We start from the raw sequence: 23836 nt of genomic DNA, 5'->3' as shown, positions 1-23836 counted from the left end.
CGTTTTTCCCCCCAGGACACCCACACTTCCCGCTCCGCAGGTAGCGGCTCTTTTCCCCTCTCCAAACCCCATTTTTTTCCCTCAAAACCCCCATTTTTTCCCCATTTTTCCCCCGGGACACCCACACTTCCCGCTCCGCAGGTAGCGGCTCTTTTCCCCTCTCCAAACCCCATTTTTCCCCCATTTTTCCCCGTTTTTCCCCCCGGGACACCCACACTTCCCGCTCCGCAGGTAGCGGCTCTTTTCCCCCTCTCCAAACCCCATTTTTCCCCCATTTTCCCCATTTTCCCCCCGGGACACCCACACTTCCCACTCCGCAGGTAGCGGCTCTTTTCCCCTCTCCAAACCCCATTTTTCCCCCATTTTTCCCCGTTTTCCCCCCGGGACACCACACTTCCCGCTCCGTAGGTAGCGGCTCTTTTCCCCCTCTCCAAACCCATTTTTCCCCCCATTTTTCCCCGTTTTTCCCCCGGGACACCCACACTTCCCGCTCCGCAGGTAGCGGCTCTTTTCCCCCTCTCCAAACCCCATTTTTCCCCCATTTTTCCCCGTTTTCCCCCCAGGACACCCACACTTCCCGCTCCGCAGGTAGCGGCTCTTTTCCCCCTCTCCAAACCCCATTTTTTCCCTCAAAACCCCCATTTTTCCCCCTTTTCCCCCGGAACACACCACACTTCCCCGCTCCGTAGGTAGCGGCTCTTTTCCCCCTCTCCAAACCCATTTTTCCCCCATTTTTCCCCGTTTTCCCCCCGGGACACCCACACTTCCCGCTCCGCAGGTAGCGGCTCTTTTCCCCTCTCCAAACCCCATTTTTTCCCTCAAAACCCCCATTTTTCCCCCATTTTTCCCCGTTTTCCCCCCAGGACACCCACACTTCCCGCTCCGCAGGTAGCGGCTCTTTTCCCCCTCTCCAAACCCCATTTTTCCCCCATTTTTCCCCGTTTTCCCCCGGGACACCCACACTTCCCGCTCCGTAGGTAGCGGCTCTTTCCCCTCTACAAACCCCATTTTTTCCCTCAAAACCCCAATTTTTTCCCCCATTTTTCCCCATTTTCCCCCCGGGACACCCACACTTCCCGCTCCGCAGGTAGCGGCTCTTTTCCCCTCTCCAAACCCCATTTTTCCCCATTTTTCCCCGTTTTCCCCCCGGGACACCCACACTTCCCACTCCGCAGGTAGCAGCTCTTTTCCCCCTCTCCAAACCCCATTTTTTCCCTCAAAACCCCCATTTTCCCCCATTTTCCCCCCGGGACACCCACACTTCCCGCTCGTAGGTAGCGGCTCTTTTCCCCCTCTCCAAACCCCATTTTTCCCCCATTTTTCCCCGTTTTCCCCCCGGACACCCACACTTCCCGCTCCGTAGATAGCGGCTCACTCCCTGCAGCGTCAGCTCCTCAGCCGCTTCTCCGGCTTCTCCTCTCCCAGCCCAGGCTCCGCGACAGGAGGCTCCGCAGGAATTCCACTGCGGAAAAGCCCCGGCATTCCCGAGGTCAGCGCTTCGGCCCGGCATTCCCGTTATTTCCTCGGGAAAAGCTGGAAACGCCCCAAAATGCTCGGAATGCTCCGGGAAACGGGACCTACTCTCGGACTCGCCCGAGGCGCCAGCGTCGGAGTCAGAATCGGAGCCCTAAGAAAACCAACAAATAAAGTAATAAAATTAATTATTTAATACCATTAAATTATACCATATTAATACACAATAACATTAAGTTACGTTATTACGATATTAATTAGCACTAATGGGGCTAACGAGAGCCGCACGAGGGGGGACGCGGGGGGGTCTTAGGGACCAGTGACAACTGCAGGGTCCCACAGGGACCGGCCGGGGGACCGGGACCCCCCCGGGGATAACGGGGACCCCTTGGGACAACAGGGAAACCCCCCGGGATAACGGGGAACCCCCCGGATAACGGGGACCCCCTCGGGACAACAGGGAACCCCTCGGGATAACGGGGAACTCCCCGGGATAACGGGGACCCCCTCGGGACAACAGGGAACCCCTCGGGATAACGGGGAACTCCCCGGGATAACGGGGACCCCCTCGGGACAACAGGGAACCCCCCGGGATAACGGGGAACTCCCCGGGATAACGGGACCCCCTCGGGACAACGGGGACCCCCGGGATAACGGTGCCCCCCTCCCCTTGTGTCACCCCCCCAGTGACAACGGCCCCCCCCGCAGCCGCTTCCGGTGACACCGACCGGCTCCTCCGCGGGAGTTCGCGGGGGGGTCGGGGGCTCCCGGGGGGGGGCCGCCGCCCCCGCTCCCCGCCCGGTACCGTCCGGCTCCGCCATGGCCGCCCCCCCCCCCGCCCCGGGCGGCTTCCCGGCGTGCCCCGCGCGCGCGGGACCTTCCTCCCGGCGTGCCCCGCGCCCGGAGAGGCCGCGCGGAGCGGCGCTTCCCGGCGTGCCCCGCGCGCGCGGACCCTCCTCCCGGCGTGCCCCGCGCCGCCACGGCCGCCGAAGCGGCGGGCGGCGCCGCGCTTCCCGGCGGGCTTTGCGCGGCCACACCTCCCGGCGTGCCCCGCGGCCCACGCCGGGGGGGCCTGCATCCCGGCGTGCCCCGCGCAGCGCGCGCGCGCCCGCTATGGCGGCTCCCGGCGTGCCCTGCGCCCCGCGTTGGGGGATAAATCCCGGCGTGCCCCGCGCCGCGGCGCCGGCCCCTCCCGGAGGCGGGAGGGAAGGGGGCGGGGACATGGGCCGGGGGGAGGTGACACGGGGGGGGGTGACGTAGGCCGGGGGGGAGGTGACGTAGGCCGGGGGGAGGGGCAGAAGCACCAGAGCTGCTCAGGGGGGGCAGCGTTTATTGAACATCATTGTGGGGGGGGTGCGACGTGTCCCTGCGATGTCACCTCCGGGTGTCGCCTCCGGGTGTTGTCACCTCCGGGTGTCGCCTCCGGGTGTCGTCACCTCCGGGGGCTGTCCCGGTGTCGCGCCGTGGGCGGGGGGCGCCCCGCGCCGCTGGTTGGGCCCCACGTAGCGCAGCAGCAGCGGCGCCCGCGGCCGCGTCAGCAGCGCCGCCCCCACCGGCTCCTGCAGCGGGGGGGGCACCCGCACGGAGCCGTCCTGGGGGGGGGGGGGGGAGGAACGTGAGACCCCCCCCCCGGCAGCACCCGAGGGTGCCCCCCACCCCCCCAGCACCTATGGGTGCCCCCCGTGCACCCCAGGATGCCCCCTGCCCCCCCCCAGGGTTCCTCCCCCCAGCAGCACCCAAGGGTGCCCCCCCCCCCGGCAGCACCCAAGGATCCTCCCCCAAGCAGCACCCGTGGGTGCCCCCCCCTCCCCAGCAGCACCCCAGGGTGCTCCCCGCCCATCCCAGGGTGCTCCCCCCCCCCCGGCAGCACCCCAGGACGCCCCCCCCCACACACACCCACTCCTTGGGTCCCCCCCCCCCAGGCAGCACCCAAGGTTCCCCCCCAGCACCCAAGGGTGCCCCCCAGGCAGCACCCAAGGTTCCCCCCCAGCAGCACCCGTGGGTGCCCCCCAGGAAGCACCCAGGATTCCCCCCCCCGCCCCCGCAGCACCCATGGGTTCCCCCCCCCCCCAGCACCCATGGGTGCCCCCCGCACCCGCTGCTGGTTGCTCTCCAGCAGGGCGATGAGCAGCCGCGGCACCGCGCACGCCGTGCCGTTCACCTGGGGACACGGGGGACACGTGACACGGGGGGGGACACGTGACACGGGAGGGGACACGTGACACGGGGGGGGACACGTGACACGGGGGGGGCACGGGGGGACACGTGACACGGGGGGGGACACGTGACACGGGGGGGGGACACGGGGGGACACGTGACACGGGGGGGGACACGGGGGGAGGGAGGGGTCTGCCCCCCCCCCCGGGGGGTGCGGGGGCCCTGGGGGGGTCACCGGAATGGGGGGATCTCCGGATCGGGGGTTCCCTCTGGATGGGGGATCCTGTTGGGAATGGGAGGGTCTCTCTGGAGGGGGGATCCCATTGGGAACCGGGGGGGGGGGGTGTCTCCGGAATAGGGGGATCCCGTTGGGAATAGGGGATCCCATGGGGAACAGGGATCCCGTTGGGAACAAGGGTCCCTCTGGATGGGGGATCCTGTTGGGAATAGGGGATCCCATGGGGAACAGGGGTCCCTCTGGAACAGGGATCCCGTTGGGAATGGGGGATCCCATCGGAAACAGGGGTCCCTCTAGAACGGGAGATCCTGTTGGGAACAGGGGTCCCTCTGGAATGGGGGATCCCGTTGGGAACGGGGGTCTCTCTGGAACAGGGGATCCCATCGGGAACAGGGATCCCATTGGGAACAGGAGTCCCTCTGGATGGGGGATCCTGTTGGGCATGGGGTTCTCTCCAGAACAGGGGATCCCATCGGGAACAGGGATCCCATTGGGAACAGGGGTCCCTCTGGAACGGGGGATCCCGTCGGGAATAGGAGGAGTCTCTCTGGATGGGGGATCCTGTTGGGAACAGGGGATCCCATTGGGAACAGGGGATGCCATTGGGAACAGGGAACCCATCGGGAACGGGGGATCTCACTGGGAACAGGGATCCCGTTCGGAACGGGGCATCCCATTGGGAACGGGGGTCCCTCTGGAACAGGGGATCCCATCGGGAACGGGAGGGGTCTCTCTGGATAGGGAATCCCATCGGGAACGGGATGGGTCTCTCTGGATGGGGGATCTCATTGGGAAAGGGGGTCTCTCCAGAACAGGGGATCCCATTGGGAACAGGAATCCCATCGGGAATGGGGGATCTCACTGGGAACAGGGATCCCGTTTGGAACGGGGCATCCCATTGGGAATGGGGGTCCCTCTGGAACAGGGGATCCCGCCGGGAACGGGGAGGCCTGTCCGGAATGGGGGATCCCGTCGGGAAGACGGATCCCACTGGGAACGGGGAGGTCTGTCCGGAATGGGGGATCCCGCCGGGAAGGGGGATCCCGCTGGGAACGGGGGTCTCTCCAGAACAGGGGATCCCACTGGGAACAGGGGATGCCATCGGGAACAGGGATCCCATTGGGAATGGGGGTCCCTCTGGAACAGGGATCCCAGCGGGAACGGGGAGGTCTGTCCGGAATGGGGGATCCCGTCGGGAAGACGGATCCCACTGGGAACGGGGAGGTCTGTCCGGAATGGGGGATCCCGCCGGGAAGGGGGATCCCATAGGGAACGGGGAGGCCTGTCCGGAATGGGGGATCCCATTGGGAAGACGGATCCCACTGGGAACGGGGAGGCCTGTCCGGAATGGGGGATCCCGCCGGGAAGGGGGATCCCGCTGGGAAAGGGGAGGTCTGTCCGGAATGGGGGATCCCGCCGGGAATGCCGGTCCCGCACCGTGTGTGCCGGGCGCAGCCGTCCCTGCGCATCCCTGTACAGGATATTCAGGCGGCGGCTCTGGAAGTCGGTGCAGTTGGAGGCGCTGGAGATCTGGGGGGACCCCAAAACAGGGGGATTTGCCCCCAAATACTCATTAGAGACCCCAAAATGGGACATTTTGTCCCCAGACACCCATAGGGGCACCAAAACGGGGGGATTTGCCCCCAAATATTCATTAGGGACCCCCAAAATGGACAATTTGTCCCTAGACACTTGGGGGGACCCCAAAATGGGGATTTGCCCCCAAGTACTCACTAGGGACCCCCAAAATGGACAATTTGTCCCCAGACACCTGTAGGGACCCCAAAATGGGGAGATTTACCCACCAAACACTCAACGGAATCCCCAAAATGGGACAATTTGTGCCCGGACACCTGTAAGGACCCCAAAATGGGGTGATTTGCCCCCAAATACTCATTAGAGACCCCCAAAATGGGACATTTTGTCCCCAGACACCTGTAGGAACCCCAAAATGGGAGGATTTACCCCCAAATACTCAGTAGAGATCCCCCAAAATGGGACAATTTATCCCCAGACCTCTGTAGGAACCCCAAAATTGGAGAATTTACCCCCAAATATTCATTAGAAACCCCCAAAATGGGACAATTTGTCCCCAGACACCTGTAGGGACCCCAAAATGGGGAGATTTACCCACCAAATACTCAATGGAACCCCAAAATGGGACAATTTGTGCCCGGACACCTGTAAGGACCCCAAAATGGGGGATTTGCCCCCAAATATTCATTAGAGACCCCCAAAACAGGCCTATTTGTCCCTAGACACCTGTAGGAACCCCAAATGGGAGGATTTGCCCCAAATACTCATTAGAGACCCCCCAAATGGGGGGACTTGTCCCTAGACACCTGTAAGGACCCCAAAACAGGGGAATTTGCCCCCAAATATTCATTAGAGACCCCCAAAATGGGGGGATTTGTCCCTAGACACCTGTAAGAACCCCCAAACAGGGGAATTTGCCCCCAAATATTCATTAGAGACCCCCAAAATGGGGGGATTTGTCCCCAGACACCTGTAAGGACCCCAAAACAGGGGAATTTGCCCCCAAATGTTCATTAGAGACACCCAAAATGGGGGATTTGTCCCCAGACAGCTGTAAGGACCCCAAAACAGGGGAATTTGCCCCCAAATATTCATTAGAGACCCCCCAAAATGGGACAATTTGTCCTAGACACCTGTAAGGACCCCAAAACAGGGGAATTTGCCCCCAAATATTCATTAGAGACCCCAAAATGGGGGGATTTGTCCCCAGACAGCTGTAAGGACCCCAAAACAGGGGAATTTGCCCCCAAATATTCATTAGAGACACCCAAAATGGGGGGATGTCCCCAGACACCTGTAAGGACCCCAAAATGGGGGAATTTGCCCCCAAATATTCATTAGAGACCCCCAAAATGGGGGGATTTGTCCCCAGACAGCTGTAAGGACCCCAAAACAGGGGAATTTGCCCCCAAATATTCATTAGAGACCCCCCAAAATGGGACAATTTGTCCCTAGACACCTGTAAGGACCCCAAAACAGGGAATTTGCCCCCAAATATTCATTAGAGACCCCCCAAATGGGGGGACTTGTCCCTAGACACCTGTAAGGACCCCAAAACAGGGGGATTGGCCCCCAAATATTCATTAGAGACACCCAAAATGGGGGATTTGTCCCCAGACACCTGTAAGGACCCCAAAACGGGGGGAATTACCCCCAAACCCTCCAAGAGCCCCTGGAAAGGGCCGATTTCCCCCAGGGGTGACAGTTTGTCCCCAAAATGGAGGGATTTATCCCCAAACCCTCTGAGAGCCCCTGGAAAGGGCCGATTTGCCCCGAAATGGGGAGTTTTGCCCCAAAGCGGGTGGTTTTGCCCCAGAGCGGGCGGTTTTGCCCCAAAGCGGGCGGTTTTGCCCCAAAGCGGGCGTTTTTGCCCCAAAGCGGCCTCACCTCGCCGTACTTGCCCCTTCCCGGCATCCAGGCCTCCACGTCGAACTTGCGGTAGGCCGGGAGGCCCAGCTCCTGCGTGGGCATGTCCAGCACGCTGCGGACGCGGCCGTGAGCGGGGACACCGGGGACACCTTGGGGACACTTGGGGACATCCTGGGGACACCTGTGGGACGCCTTGGGGACACCCTGGGGATGCTTGGGGACACCTTGGGGACGCTTCGGGACATCCTGGGGACACCGGGGACGCTCGGGGGATGCCTTGGGGGCACCTGGGGACGCTTGGGGACACCTTGGAAAGCAATGGGGACATCTTGGGGACACCCGGGGACACCTTGGGGACACCTTGGAACACCTGAGGATGCTTGGGGACACCTTGGGGACACCCTGGGGATGCTTGGGGACACCTTGGGGACACCTTGGGGGCACCTGGGGACACCTTGGGGATGCTTGGAGACACCTTGGAAAACAGTGCGGACATCTTGGGGACACCCGGGGACACCTTGGGGACACCTTGGAACACCTGAGGATGCTTGGGGACACCTTGGGGACACCCTGGGGATGCTTGGGGACACCTGGGGACAGCTTGGGGATGCTTGGGGACACCTTGGGGACATCTTGGGACACCTGAGGATGCTTGAGGACACCTGGGGATGCTTGGGGACACCTTGGGGATGCTTGAGGACATCTTGCAAAAACAGTGGAGACACCTTGGGGACACCTGAGGATGCTTGGGGACACCTTGGAGACACCTGGGGATGCTTGGGGACACCTTGGAAAACAGTGGGGACACCTTGGGGACACCTGGGGATGCTTTTTGACGCCCTGGGACATCTGGGGATACCTTGGAGATACTTTGAGGACATTTGGGGACACCTTGGGGACAGTTGGGGATGCTCTTGGACACTTGTGGATGCCTTGGGGACACCTGGGGATGCCTTGGGGATGCCTGGGGACACCTTGCGGACAGTTGGGGATACCCGGGGACACATGGGGATGCTTGGTGGACACCTGGGGACACCTTGGGGACAGTTGGGGACATCTGGGGATGCTTTTGAACACCTGGGGACATGCTGGGGACATTTGAAGACACCTTGGGGATGCCTGGGGACACCTTGGGGACAGTTGGGGATGCTTTTGGACACCTGGGGACACTTGGAGACACCTTGGGGACACTCAGAAACACCCTGGGGACACCTTTGGGACACCTCGGGGACACCTCGGGGAGACTTGGAGACACCTTGGGAACCCCTTGGAGATGTCTTAGGGACACCTGAGGACATCTGGGGACACCTTGGGGATGCTTAGGGACACCTGGGGGTGCCTTGGGGACACCTTGGGGACAGTTGGGGACAGTTGGGGACACTCGGGGCCGCGCACCGGAAGTGCAGGCCCAGCTCGCTGAACAGCTCCTTCTGCAGCGCCAGCAGCTCGGCCAGCAGCGCGTCGCTCTCGGCGCCCGTCTCGTTGGCCGTCACCGCGAACATCTCCACCTGCGTTGGGGACAGCGGGGACACGTTGGGGACACATTGGGGACATGGTGGGGACATGTTGGGGACATGGCGGGGACACGGCGGGGACATCGCGGAGGAGGGGAGATCATGGGGGACGGGGACGTGGCGTTGGCCGTCACCGCAAACATCTCCACCTGCGTTGGGGACAGTGGGGACACGTTGGGGACAGGGCAGGGACACGGCGGGGACACGTTGGGGACACAGTGGGGACATTGCAGAGGGGGGGACATCAAGGGGGACAGGGACGCAGCGCTGGCCGTCACCGCAAACATCTCCACCTGCGCTGGGGACAGCGGGGACACGTTGGGGACACGTTGGGGACATGTTGGGGACACGTTGGGGACACGTTGGGGACATGCTGGGGACACGGTGGGGACATCGCGGAGGAGGGGAGATCACATGGGACGGGGATGCAGCGTTGGCCGTCACCGCAAACATCTCCACCTGCGTTGGGGACAGCGGGGACACGTTGGGGACATGTTGGGGACACTGAGGACACAGCAGGGACATGCTGGGGACACGGTGGGGACATCGTGGAGGGGGACATCACGTGGGACGGGGACGCGGCGTTGGCTGTCACCGCAAACATCTCCACCTGCACTGGGGACAGCGGGGACACGTTGGGGACACGGTGGGGACATGTTGGGGACACGTTGGGGACATGTTGGGGACATGCTGGGGACACGGTGGGGACATCGCGGAGGAGGGGAGATCACATGGGACGGGGATGCAGCGTTGGCCGTCACCGCAAACACCTCCATCTGCGCTGGGGACAGTGGGGACACGTTGGGGACACAGCAGGGACACGGTGGGGACATGGCAGGGACACGTTGGGGACACTGCAAGGACATCGGGGAAGAGGGGGAGATCATGTGGGACGGGGACGTGGCGTTGGCCGTCACCACAAACATCTCCACCTGCGTTGGGGACAGCGGGGACACGTTGGGGACACAGCAGGGACACGGTGGGGACATGTTGGGGACACAGTGGGGACATTGCAGAGGGGGGGACATCAAGGGGGACAGGGACGCAGCGCTGGCCGTCACTGCAAACATCTCCACCTGTGTTGGGGACAGTGGGGACACGTTGGGGACACAGCGGGGACATGTTGGGGACACTGCGCGGACACTGTGGGGACACGGCGGGGACATTGTGGGGGGGGGGACATCACAGGGGACAGGGACGTGGCATTGGCCATCACCGCAAACATCTCCACCTGCGTTGGGGACAGCAGGGACACGTTGGGGACAAGTTGGGGACACGGCGGGGACATGCTGGGGACACTGCAAGGACATCGCGGAGGAGGGGAGATCATGGGGGACAGGGACGCGGCGTTGGCCATCACCGCAAACATCTCCACCTGCGCTGGGGACAGCGGGGACACGTTGGGGACACGTTGGGGACACGTTGGGGACATGCTGGGGACACGTTGGGGACATCGCGGAGGAGGGGAGATCACATGGGACAGGGATGCAGCGTTGGCCGTCACCGCAAACATCTCCACCTGCGTTGGGGACAGTGGGGACACATTGGGGACACGTTGGGGACACAGCAGGGACACGGCGGGGACATGTTGGGGACACAGTGGGGACATCGCAGAGGGGGGGACATCAAGGGGGACAGGGACGCAGCGTTGGCCGTCACCGCAAACATCTCCACTTGCGCTGGGGACATTGGGGACACATTGGGGACACGTTGGGGACACGTTGGGGACACTGCGGGGACACAGAGGGGACATCGCAGAGGGAGGGACATCACGGGGGACGGGGATGCAGCGCACGGGGGAATGGGGACATCGCAAGGGGACATCGTGGGGGGACAGGGACACATCTGGGACGTCGCGGGGGGCATGGGGACATCGCAGCGGGGACATTGGGGACATCACGGGGGCGGACGGGGATGAGGCGGGGACGTCGCGGGGGGACCGGGACACGTTGGGGACGTCATGGCGCTTGGGGACACAGTGGGGACATCGTGGGGGTTGTTGGGGACGTTGCGGTGGCTTGGGGACGTGTTGGGGACATCGTGGGGGGACGGGGACGTGGCGGCGCTCGGGCACGCGGCGGGGACGTGGCGGTGGCTCGGGGGCGCGTTGGGGACGCCGCGAGGGTTCGGGGACGCGTTGGGGACATCGCGGGGATGTCACCTTGGTGAACTGGTGCACCCGGTAGAGTCCCCAGGGCTCGCGGCCCGTGTCCGTCTCGGGCCGGTAGCAGGTGCTGGCGCTGACGATCCTGGGGGGACACGGGGGTGGCATCGTGGGGACAGCGCGGGGACATTGTGGGGACACCGTGGGGACAGCTTGAGGACACCGTGGGGACATTGCGGGGACAGCATGGGGACATCATGGGGACCCCGCGGGACGCCATGGGGGTGTCACGGTGACACTGTGGGGACAGCGTGGGGACACCGTGGGGACATTGTGGGGACACCGTGGGGACAACTTGAGGACACCGCGAGGACAGTGTGGGGACATTCTGGGGGCAGCGTGGGGACGTCACGGGGACGTCATGGTGACACTGTGGGGACATTGGGGGAATGGCATGGGGACATCATGGGGACCCTGCGGGACGTCATGGGGGTGTCATGGTGACACTGTGGGGACAGTGTGGGGACACCATGGGGACAGCGTGGGGACAGTGTGAGGACATTGTGGGGACAACTTGAGGACACCGTGGGGACAGTGTGGGGGCAGAGTGGGGGCAGAGTGGGGACAGTGTGGGGACATCATGGGGACGTCATGGGGACATCGTGAGGACACTGTGGGGACATTGGGGGAATAGCATGGGGACAGCATGGGGACATCATGGGGGCGTCACGGTGACACTGGGGACACTGTGGGGACCCCGCGGGGCCGTCCCTACCGGATGGGCAGGTCCTCCAGGCGCACGGCGTGGTCCATGAAGTAGCCTGGGGGACATGGGGGGGGGTGTTGGGACCCCCACCCATGGGTGCTCCCCCCCGGGTGCTGCCCCCTCCGCAAGTGCCACCCCCACCCATGGGTGCTCCTCCCCCGGGTGCCACCCTCCACCCATGGGTCCTTCCCACCCCCCCCCCGGGTACTGCCCCCACCCATGGGTGCTCCCCCCCCGGGTGCCACCCTCCACCCATGGGTGTTTCCCACCCGCCTCCGGGTACTGCCCCCACCCATGGGTGCTCTCCCCCCTGGGTGCTGCTCCCCCCAAGTGCCACCCCCACCCATGGGTCCTTCCCACCCGCCTCCGGGTACTGCCCCCACCCATGGGTGCTCTCCCCCCTGGGTGCTGCTCCCCCCAAGTGCCACCCCCACCCATGGGTCCTTCCCACCCGCCTCCGGGTACTGCCCCCACCCATGGGTGCTCTCCCCCCTGGGTGCTGCTCCCCCCAAGTGCCACCCCCACCCATGGGTGCTCCCCCCTCGGGTGCCACCCATGGGTGCTGCTCCCCCCGGGTGCCACCCTCCACCCATGGGTCCTTCCCACCCGCCTCCGGGTACTGCCCCCACCCATGGGTGCTCCCCCCCCCGGGTGCCACCCCCACCCATGGGTGCTGCCCCCACCCATGGGTGCTCCCCCCCTGGGTGCTTCCCCCCCCACCCAAATGCCACCCCCACCCACGGGTGCTCCTCCCCCCCACGTGCCGCCCCCACCCATGGGTGCTCCCCCCTCGGGTGCCAGCCCCATCCATGGGTGCTCCCCCCCGGGTGCTGCCCCCCCCAGGTGCCACCCCCACCCATGGGTGCTCCCCCCTCGGGTGCCACCCATGGGTGCTGCTCCCCCCCACGTGCCACCCTCCACCCATGGGTCCTTCCCACCCGCCTCCGGTTACTGCCCCCACCCATGGGTGCTCTCCCCTTGGGTGCCCCCCCCCCCAAGTGCCACCCCCACCCATGGGTGGCACCCTCCACCCATGGGTCCTTCCCACCTCCCCCCCCCCCGCGTACTGCCTGCCCCGGGTACTGCCCCCACCCATGGGTGCTGCCCCCCCAGGTACTGCCCTCGACTCATGGGTGCTGCCCCCCGCCATGGGTGCTCCCCCCTCGGGTGCCGCCCCCACCCACGGGTGCTGCCCCCCCAGGTGCCGCCCCCACCCATGGGTGCTCCCCCTCTGGGTGCTTCCCCCCCGCCCAAATGCCACCCCCACCCACGGGTGCTGCCCCCACCCATGGGTGCCACCCTCCACCCATGGGTGCTCCCCCCTCGGGTGCCACCCATGGGTGCTGCTCCCCCCGGGTGCCATCCCCACTCATGGGTGCCGCCCCCACCCATGGGTGCTGCCCCCCCCAGGTGCCACCCTCCACCCATGGGTGTTTCCCACCTGCCTCCGGGTACTGCCCCCACCCATGGGTGCTCCCCCCTTGGGTGCCGCCCCCACCCATGGGTGCCACCCTCCACCCATGGGTCCTTCCCAACCCCCCCCCGGGTACTGCCCCCACCCATGGGTGCTCTCCCCCCTGGGTGCTGCTCCCCCCAAGTGCCACCCCCACCCATGGGTGCTGCTCCCCCCGGGTGCCACCCTCCACCCATGGGTCCTTCCCACCCGCCTCCGGGTACTGCCCCCACCCATGGGTGCTCCCCCCCCGGGTGCCACCCCCACCCATGGGTGCCGCCCCCACCCATGGGTGCTCTCCCCTTGGGTGCCACCCCCCCCACAAGTGCCACCCCCACCCATGGGTGCTCCCCCCCCGGGTGCTGCTCCCCCCAAGTGCCACCCCCACCCATGGGTGCTCCCCCCCACCCATGGGTGCCGCGGGGGCGCTCACCGGCGATGCCGACCTCGGCCGTCCCGGCCAGGCACAGGTCGGGGAAACGGGCAGGGTCGATGGCGTAGACGGGAGAGGGGACGAGGTCGGGCTGCAGCCCGCAGCCCTCCTGGGGACAGGGGACAAAGGGACAAGGGACAGAGCTCAGCCCTCCTGGGGACAGGGGACAAGGGACAGGGACAAGGGACAAGGGACAGAGCTCAGCCCTCCTGGGGACAGGGGACAAGGGACAGGGACAGGGACAGAGCTCAGCCCTCCTGGGGACAGGGGACAAGGACAGGGACAGAGCTCAGCCCATGGCCCTCTTGGGGACAGGGGACAAGGACAGGGACAGAGCTCAGCCCTCCTGGGGACAGGGGACAAGGGACAGGGACAGAGCTCAGCCCGCAGCCCTCCTGGGGACAGGGGACAAGGGGACAGGGACAGAACTCAGCCCACGGCCCTCCTGGGGACAAGGGACAAGGGGACAGGGACAGAGGACAAGGGACAGGGCCAGAGCTCAGCCCGCAGCCCTCCTGGGGACAGGGGACAAGGGACAAGGACAGAGCTCAGCCCTCCTGGGGACAGGGGACAAGGACAGGGACAGGGACAGAGCTCAGCCCTCCTGGGGACAGGGGACAAGGACAGGGACAGAGCTCAGCCCATGGCCCTCCTGGGGACAGGGGACAAGAGACAGGGACAAGGGACAGAGCTCAGCCCTCCTGGGGACAAGGGGACAAGGACAGAGCTCGTGTGGGGACGGTGCCGGGCCGCAGCCCACAGCCCTCCTGGGGACAAGGACAGGGACAGAGCGCAGCCCGCAGCCCTCTTGGGGACAGGGGACAAGGGGACAGGGACAGAGCTCAGCCCTCCTGGGGACAGGGCACAAGGGACAAGGGACAGAGCGCAGCCCGCAGCCCTTCTGGGGACACGGGACAAGGGACAGGGACAGAGCTCAGCCCTCCTGGGGACAGGGGACAAGGGACAAGGGACAGAGCTCAGCCCATGGCCCTCTTGGGGACAGGGGACAAGGGGACAGGGACAAGGGACAGAGCTCAGCCCACAGCCCTCCTGGGGACAGGGGACAAGGACAGGGACAAGGGACAGAGCTCAGCCCTCCTGGGGACAGGGGACAAGGACAGGGACAGAGCTCAGCCCATGGCCCTCCTGGGGACAGGGGACAAGGGACAGGGACAAGGGACAGAGCTCAGCCCTCCTGGGGACAAGGGACAAGGGACAGAGCTCAGCCCTCCTGGGGACAGGGGACAAGGGGACAAGGACAGGGACAGAGCTCAGCCCATGGCCCTCTTGGGGACAGGGGACAAGGGGACAAGGGACAGAGCTCAGCCCTCCTGGGGACAGGGGACAAGGGACAGGGACAAGGGACAGAGCTCAGCCCTCCTGGGGACAGGGGACAAGGACAGGGACAGAGCTCAGCCCACAGCCCTCCTGGGGACAGGGGACAAGGACAGGGACAAGGGACAGAGCTCAGCCCTCCTGGGGACAGGGGACAAAGGGACAGGGACAAGGGACAGAGCTCAGCCCATGGCCCTCCTGGGGACAGGGGACAAGGGGACAAGGACAGGGACAGAGCTCAGCCCATGGCCCTCTTGGGGACAGGGGACAAGGGGACAAGGGACAGAGCTCAGCCCTCCTGGGGACAGGGGACAAGGGACAAGGGACAGGGACAGAGCTCAGCCCACAGCCCTCCTGGGGACAGGGGACAAGGGGACAAGGGACAGAGCTCAGCCCTCCTGGGGACAGGGGACAAGGGACAGGGACAAGGGACAGAGCTCAGCCCACAGCCCTCCTGGGGACAAGGGACAGAACTCAGCCCTCCTGGGGACAGGGGACAAGGGACAAGGGACAGAGCTCAGCCCGCAGCCCTCCTGGGGACAGGGGACAAGGGACAGGGACAGAGCTCAGCCCTCCTGGGGACAGGGGACAAGGACAGGGACAGAGCTCAGCCCATGGCCCTCTTGGGGACAGGGGACAAGGGGACAGGGACAAGGGACAGAGCTCAGCCCTCCTGGGGACAAGGGACAAGGGACAGAGCTCAGCCCTCCTGGGGACAGGGGACAAGGACAGGGACAAGGGACAGAGCTCAGCCCACGGCCCTCCTGGGGACAGGGGACAAGGGACAGGGACAAGGGACAGAGCTCAGCCCTCCTGGGGACAGGGGACAAGGACAGGGACAGAGCTCAGCCCATGGCCCTCTTGGGGACAGGGGACAAGGGGACAGGGACAAGGGACAGAGCTCAGCCCTCCTGGGGACAGGGGACAAGGGACAGGGACAAGGGACAGAGCTCAGCCCATGGCCCTCCTGGGGACAGGGGACAAGAGACAGGGACAAGGGACAGAGCTCAGCCCTCCTGGGGACAGGGGACAAGGGACAGGGACAAGGGACAAGGGACAGAGCTCAGCCCATGGCCCTCCTGGGGACAGGGGACAAGGGACAGGGACAGAGCTCAGCCCATGGCCCTCCTGGGGACAGGGGACAAGGACAGGGACAAGGGACAGAGCTCAGCCCTCCTGGGGACAGGGGACAAGGGACAGGGACAAGGGACAGAGCTCAGCCCTCCTGGGGACAGGGGACAAGGGGACAAGGACAGGGACAGAGCTCAGCCCACAGCCCTCCTGGGGACAGGGGACAAGGACAGGGACAAGGGACAGAGCTCAGCCCTCCTGGGGACAGGGGACAAGGGACAGGGACAAGGGACAGAGCTCAGCCCACAGCCCTCCTGGGGACAGGGGACAAGGGGACAAGGGACAGGGACAGCGCTCAGCCCTCCTGGGGACAGGGGACAAGGGACAGGGACAGAGGACAAGGGACAGGGACAGAGCTCAGCCCACAGCCCTCCTGGGGACAGGGGACAAGGGACAGGGACAGAGCTCAGCCCTCCTGGGGACAGGGGACAAGGGACAGGGACAAGGGACAGAGCTCAGCCCATGGCCCTCCTGGGGACAGGGGACAAGAGACAGGGACAAGGGACAGAGCTCAGCCCTCCTGGGGACAGGGGACAAGGGACAGGGACAAGGGACAAGGGACAGAGCTCAGCCCACGGCCCTCCTGGGGACAGGGGACAAGGGACAGGGACAGAGCTCAGCCCATGGCCCTCCTGGGGACAGGGGACAAGAGACACGGACAAGGGACAGAGCTCAGCCCTCCTGGGGACAGGGGACAAGGGACAAGGGACAGGGACAAACCTCAGCCCACGGCCCTCCTGGGGACAAGGGGACAAGGACAGGGACAAGGGACAGAGCTCAGCCCTCCTGGGAACAAGGGACAAGGACAGGGACAGGGACAGAGCTCAGCCCTCCTGGGGACAGGGGACAAGGACAGGGACAGAGCTCAGCCCGTGGCCCTCCTGGGGACAGGGCACAAGGGACAAGACCGGAGCTCGCGCCGGGATGGAGACACGGGACAAGGACGGGGACAAAGACAGGGCTGGCGTTGGGACAAGGAACAAGGACAGGTGTCCCTCAGCGGTGGCACTGGCGTGACAACAAGGACAACGACAGGGCTCTGAGGCGACCGGCGTGAGGATGGGGACAGGGACAACCCTCCCACGAGGCTGGGGACAGGGACAGGGCTGCCACAAAGATGGGGACAGGGACAGGCCTGGCACGAGGATGGGGACAAGGACAGGGCTGGCACGGGGACGGGGACAGGGACAGGGCCAGCCCCGCCACACGTACGAACACGGCTCCGCGCAGCAGGTCGGGCACGGCCATGGGGACGAAGCCCTGCGGGGACAGCGGCCGCGCTGGCGAGGTGGCCCCGGCGCCACCAGCCACACATCCCCGTGTCCCCGTGTCCCCATGTCCCCGTGTCCCCATGTTCCCCTGTTCCCATGTCCCCACATCCCTGGATCCCCATGTCCCCGCGTCCCCCCGTTCCTATTCCCCCTGTCCCCGTATCGCCACGTCCCTGTGTCCTCATGTCCCCATGTCCCCAAGTCCTCCTGTCTCCCTGTCCCTGTGTCCCCGCACCCCCAAATCTCCACGTCCCCTCCGTGTCCCCATCCCCGTGTCCCCCTGTCCCCATGTCCCCACAACCCTGTGTCCCCCTGTCCCTACATCCCTGTCCCCGTGTCCCCACGCTCCCCTGTCCCCGTGTCCCCGTGTCTCTGCGTCCCCATCCCCATGTCCCCGTGTCCCCCATCCCTGTGTCCCCACAACCCTGCGTCCCCGTGTCCCTGTTCCTGTGTCTCCACGTCCCCCCGTCCCCCTGCCCCATCCCCGTGTCCCCACAACCCCGCGTCCCTGTGTCCCCCCAACCCCGTGTCCCCACATCCCCGTCCCTGTGTCCCCACGCTCCCCTGTCCCCGTGTCCCCACGTCCCCCTGTCCCCGTTCCTGCGTCTCCATGTCCCTCCATCCCCCCCTCCCCATCCCCATGTCCCCACAATCCCGTGTCCCCGTGTCCCCATAACCCCACGTCCCCCTGTCCCCACGTCCCGTCCCTGTGTCCCCACGTCCCCCTGTCCCCGTGTCCCCACACTCCCCTGTCCCTGTGTCCCCCTGTCCCTGTGTCCCCGTTCCTGTGTCTCCATGTCCCTCCATCCCCCCCGCCCCATCCCCATGTCCCCACAATCCCGTGTCCCCGTGTCCCCACAACACCGCGTCCCTGTCCCCACATCCCCATCCCTGTGTCCCCACGTCCCCCTGTCCCCGTGTCCCCACGCTCCCCTGTCCCTGTTCCCGTGTCTCCACGTCCCTCCGTCCCCCCCGCCCCATCCCCATGTCCCCACAATCCCGTGTCCCTGTGTCCCCATAACCCCGCGTCCCCCTGTCCCCGCATCCCCATCCCTGTGTCCCCACGCTCCCCCTGTCCCCGTGTCCCCTGTCCCCATGTCCCCTGTCCCTGTGTCCCCTGTCCCCACATCCCCGTCCCTGTGTCCCCACGTCCCCCTGTTCCCGTGTCTCCACGTCCCCCCGTCCCCCTGCCCCATCCCCGTGTCCCCACAATCCCGTGTCCCCCTGTCCCCGTGGCCCCACGTCCCCCTGTCCCCATGTCCCCGTGTCCCCTGTCCCCCTGTCCCGTCCCCGTGTCCCCCTGTCCCCGCGCCCCCTGTCCCCACGCTCCCCTGTCCCCGTGTCCCCCTGTCCCCACATCCCCGTCCCCGTGTCCCCGTGTCCCCTGTCCCCATGTCCCTGTGTCCCCTGTGTCCCCGTGTCCCCTGTCCCCCTGTCCCCGTGTCCCCTGTCCCCACACTCCCCTGTCCCCGTGTCCCCCTGTCCCCCTGTCCCCATGTCCCCATGTCCCCTGTCCCCTGTCCCCATGTCCCCTGTCCCCCTGTCCCCCTGTCCCCTGTCCCCATGTCCCCGTGTCCCCCTGTCCCCCTGTCCCCTGTCCCCCTGTCCCCATGTCCCCCTGTCCCCGTGTCCCCACGTCCCCCTGTCCCCCTGTCCCCATGTCCCCCTGTCCCCTGTCCCCATGTCCCCCTGTCCCCCTGTCCCCATGTCCCCATGTCCCCTGTCCCCCTGTCCCCCTGTCCCCTGTCCCCCTGTCCCCTGTCCCCGTCCCCGCACACCTTGCCCCGCAGCCTGCGCAGGGTGAAGCTCACGAGCGCGTCCTGCAGCAGCGCCCCGGCCCCGCACAGGTAGTACGAGCGGTGGCCGCACACGGGCGCCAGGCGCCTGCGCGGGGACGCGGCTGGCGGGGCGCCCGGACGCCGGGGCCCTCGCCCGGACGCCTGGGCCCCCCCGTGGTCACCGGGACCCTCGCCCGGACGCCGGGGCCCTTGCCCGGACGCCGGGGCCCTCGCCCGGCCGCTCACCGCTGCCGGATGATGTCCAGCCCCTCGCCCAGCTCCAGGTGCCCCTTGGGCTTGAAGTCGAATTCTGTGGGGACGGGGAAGGGGGGGGTCAGAGCCTTCCTCCCCCCCAAAGGTCCCTCCTTCCTCCTCCTCCTCCCCCTGCCCTTCTCAAAGCCTTCCTCCTCCCAAGAACCCTCCTCCTCCTCCCAAGGACCCTCCTCCTCCTCCTCATCCTCCCAAGGACCCTCCTCATCCTCCTTCTTCTCCTTCCAGGGACCCTCCTCCTCCTCCCTCTCCCCTGAGCCCTCCTCCCCCCAGGGCTCCCTCCTCTTCCTCCTCCTCCCTCGGAACCTTCCTCCCTCCAAAGGACCCTCCTCCTCCTCCTCCCCGTTCCCTTCTTTAGCCAGACGGCCAGGGAGGGGCCCAGGTGTCCGGGGAAGGGCCCAGGAGTCCGGGGATAACCCAGGTGTCCAGGAGGACCCAGGTGTCCGGGGAGGGGCCCAGGTGTCCGGGGAGGGGCCCAGGTGTCCGGGAGGGCCCTGGCGCCTCCTACCCGGTTTCTCCCCCACCACCTCGACCACCCGGGCCTGGCTCTCGTCACCCAGCGGCTGGCGGAACGGGGGGGGGGTGTTAGCACCCATGGGTGCCCCCCCTCCCCCCTTACCCAGCACCCATGGGAGTCCCCCTCCCTCCTAAGCACCCATGGGTGCTCCCCCCCCCAGCACCCCTGGGAACCCCCCTCTCCTTAAGCACCCATGGGGGTTCCCCCCCCCAGCACCCCTGGGAATCCTCCTCTCTCCCTTAAGCACCCATGGGTGCTCCCCCTCTCAGCACCCATAGGAGCCCCCCTCCCCCCTAAGCACCCATGGGTGCTCCCCACCCAGCACCCATGGGAGCCCCCCTCCCTCCTAGCACCCATGGGTGCTCCCCCCCCAGCATCCCTGGGAACCCCCCTCTCCCTTAAGCACCCATGGGTGCTCCCCCCCCCCAGCATCCCTGGGAACCCCCCTCTCCCTTAAGCACCCATGGGTGCTCCCCCCCCCAGCACCCATGGGAGCCCCCCTCCCCCCTAAGCACCCATGGGTGCTCCCCCCCCCCAGCACCCATGGGAGCCCCCCTCCCCCCTAAGCACCCATGGGTGCTGCCCCCCAGCGCCCATAGGAGCCCCCCTCTCCCTTAAGCACCCATGGGGGTTCCCCCCCAGCACCCATAGGAGTCCCCCTTCCCCCTAAGCACCCATGGGTGCTCCCCCCCCCCCCAGCACCCATGGGTCCTGTCTCCCCTGCCCCCACCCCCCCATGGGTCCCCACATCCCCCCTGGATCCCCCGCTCCCCCCAGCACCCATAGGAGCCCCCCTCCCCCCTCCCCCCCCCGCACCCACGGGTCCCCCCGCTCCCCTCTCCCCCCCCTCCCCCTCCGGGTGCCCCCCTCCCCCCCTGAGCACCCATGGGTGCCCCCCCCGGTGCTCACGGCGCGGGGGTGGCTGCGGTTGGGCAGCCGCAGGGCCCCCTCGTAGAGGCGCCGCTCCAGGGCGCCCGCCGCTCCCTGCAGCTCCCGCAGCCGCTGCCGCAGGCGCCGGCCCCGCGCGCGCAGCGCCGCCGCCTGCCGTGACGTCACCGTGACGTCACCGTGACGTCACCCACCACGGTGACGTCACCCGCGGCATCGCCGGGCGCCGCGCTCACCTCCTCCGCCGCCTCCTGGGCGCCGTCGTCCTGCGGGGAGGGACACGGAGAGGGCGGTTGGGGACACGGGAGGACACGTGGGACACGGGAGGACACCTGGGGACACGGGGGGGACGTTTGGGAACACGGGAGAGGGGGAACATGGGGGGGGACATGGAGGAACATTTGGGGACATGGGGGAGAGGTGACATGGGGGGACACTTTGGAACACAGGCGGACAGGGGGCCTTGAGAAGACACTTAAGGACACTTATGGACACAGAGAAAGACATTTGGGGACATGGAAGAAGGCAAAGGGCACAGGGGGACATTTGGGGACATGGAGGTAGAGAAGGGGAATAGGGGGTTCCTGGAAGTGTCTGGGGGTCCTGGTGGACACAGGGGACCCTGGGGTGTCCCAGAGACACAAAGGGACCCCCGAGGACATGGGAAACAGCAGGACGGGCCATGGAAGGGACATGAGGGGACCGGGGGGGACCTGGAGGAACCAGGGGGTTCTGGGGGACACCAGGAGACCCAGGGGGTCCTGTGGGACAAGAAGGGGACCTGAGTGACACAAGGGGACCCGGGGGGCCTGGGGGGTTCCTGAGGGACCCGGGGGTGACACAAGGGGACCCGTAGGGACACCAGGAGACCCAGGGGGTCCTGTGGGACAAGAAGGGGACCTGAGTGACACAAGGGGACCCGGGGGACCTGGGGGGCATGGGGGGTTCCTGGGGGACCCGGGGGTGACACAAGGGGACCCAGGGGGTCCTGTGGGACAAGAAGGGGACCTGAGTGACACAAGGGGACCCGGGGGGCCTGTGGGACAAGAAGGGGACCTGAGTGACACAAGGGGACCCGGGGGACCTGGGGGGCACGGGGGGTTCCTGGGGGGCACGGGGGTGACACAAGGGGACCCGGGGGGACACCAGGAGACCCAGGGGGTCCTGTGGGACAAGAAGGGGGCCTGAGTGACACAAGGGGACCCGGGGGACCTGGGGGGCACGGGGGGTTCCTGGGGGCACCCGGGGGTGACACAAGGGGACCCGGGGGACCTGGGGGGCACGGGGGGTTCCTGAGGGACCCGGGGGTGACACAAGGGGACCCAGGGGACCTGGGGGGTTCCTGGGGGACCCGGGGGTGACACAACGGGACCCTGGGGGCCTGGAGGACACGGGGGGTTCCTGAGGGACCCGGGGGTGACACAAGGGGACCCGGGGGGACACGAGGGCCCCGGGGCGCCCCTCACCACGAGGGCGCTGACGCGCAGCGACACCTCCTCCTTCTCGGCCTCCAGGCGCCCCATGGCCTCGCGCAGCTCCTCCAGGTGCCGCCAGGCCTCCAGCTGGGGGCGGGGCTCCCTCAGGCCACGCCCCCCTGCCCGGAGCCCCGCCCCACGCCCGCAGCACCACCCACACACGTGCCCATAGGCCCCGCCCACCGGCACGGCCCCCTTCACCTGTCCCGCAAAGCCCCGCCCACCCCAACCTGGCCCCGCCCCTTCCCACCACCGCCCGTTCCTTTAGCCCCGCCCTGCTGCAGACCCCGCCCAACCCAGCCGCACCTGCCCTCAAGCCACGCCCCCACCCCGCCAAGCCCCTCCCCCTTGCGCCCAGCCCCGCCCCCGAACAGCCCCGGCCCCTTCAGGCCCCTCCTTCTCGAGCCCCGCCCCTTCCCCGTGGCCCCGCCCCGCTCACGACGTCACGGAGGTCGCCGGGCCCCAGCGGCCCCTTGCGGTGCTGCAGGTCGCGCTCGGCCTCCTCGGCGCGCGCCGCGAGCGCCGCCATGTCCAGCAGCGGCCGCCCGATGATGCCCTCGCACGCCTGCTCGTACAGGCGGCTCCGCCCCCTGGCCACGCCCCCCGCACCGGCACCGGTACCGGTATCGGGAGGGGCACCGGGGGCGGGGCGAGGGCCGGTCCCGGCCGCGCGGAGCCCGCGCGCCGCCCCCAGCGCCCGCCGCGCCGCCGCCAGCGCCCTGGGCGCCGCCATCTTGGCCGCCGTACGGCGCCGGGCGGAAGGGGCGGGGCGAAGCGCGCACGCCGGCCTCGGCCCCGCCCCCTGCGTCTAGGCCCCGCCCCCTCCCCAACCCAAGGGGCGGGGCTTTAGGAGCCGTGAGGAGAAGGGAGCGGGGAGCCCAAGAAACGGAAAAAAACGAAAGAAATCGGGAAAAAGTGGAAAGAAATTGGGAAAAAAGCGAAAAAAATAAAGAAAAAATTGAAATAAATCGTGAAAAACGGGGGAAAATAACAGAAAAAAAGGACAAACGGGGAAAACGGAAAAAAACGGGGAAAAGAAAAAAAGTAAAAATGAAAATTAAAGATTTTTGTAAAAATAACGTGTTTTTTGTTGTCCTGGGCGCCTATGTTTTCTTCTCCAAGTGGGCAGGGTGTGAAAAAAAAGCAAAAATAAGCAAAAAACCCACGTTTTTCATTGTCTTCGGCGCATACTACTTTTCCTGCATGTGGGCAAGCATCAAAAATAACCAAAAGAACTAAAAATAAGTGTGAAAACCCCGTTTTTCTTTAATGCGCGGCACATACTTCTGCCTCTGCACGTGGGCAGGGGGTGAAAAATACCCCAAAATAACCAAAAGCAAGTAAAAATAGCTTTAAAAAACATGTTTTTGACGCTCCTGGATGCTACTTCTTGCTCTGCATGTAGGCGTGCGATGAAAAATAACCCAAAATCATCAAAAGAACCAAAATAACTGAGAAAAAAACCGTTTTTCATCCTCCTCGGCACGTACATCTTCCTCTGCACGTGGACAGGGGGTGAAAAATAACGAAAAATAACCGAAAATAACCGAAAATGACCCGGTTTTGGTCCCGCCCCAGCACCACGCGGCGCTGTCCGAGGCCGCGGCCCTCGATGGGCACGAGGCGGC

The 23836-nt window shown here is 66.1% G+C and overlaps 1 protein-coding gene across 1 annotated transcript; it reads right to left on the bottom strand.

Moving 5' to 3' along the window:
• Nucleotides 1-2909: 2909 nt before the first annotated feature.
• On the bottom strand, nt 2910-22941 carry SARS2 (seryl-tRNA synthetase 2, mitochondrial; the record flags this gene model as incomplete). The annotated part of the gene is made up of 15 exons (XM_088538286.1): nt 22648-22941; nt 22187-22295; nt 20755-20912; nt 19837-19891; nt 19305-19368; nt 19059-19164; nt 17222-17269; nt 13544-13652; nt 11667-11712; nt 10949-11036; nt 8669-8781; nt 7292-7385; nt 5306-5398; nt 3569-3634; nt 2910-3065 (listed from the first exon to the last, which is right to left on the bottom strand). Coding segments are annotated over exons 1-15 (1599 nt in total), but the record flags the coding sequence as incomplete, so codon positions are not given.
• Between the last annotated feature and the right edge of the window lie 895 nt (nt 22942-23836).

This window comes from Tinamus guttatus, unplaced genomic scaffold, assembly GCF_059628265.1.
Source record: "Tinamus guttatus ecotype Peru unplaced genomic scaffold, ASM5962826v1 Tinamus_guttatus_pri_ptg000986l, whole genome shotgun sequence".
Lineage (NCBI taxonomy): Eukaryota > Metazoa > Chordata > Aves > Tinamiformes > Tinamidae > Tinamus > Tinamus guttatus.
The sequence above is the reverse complement of the archived record's forward strand: the minus strand, read 5'-3'. Positions and strand labels throughout refer to the sequence as shown.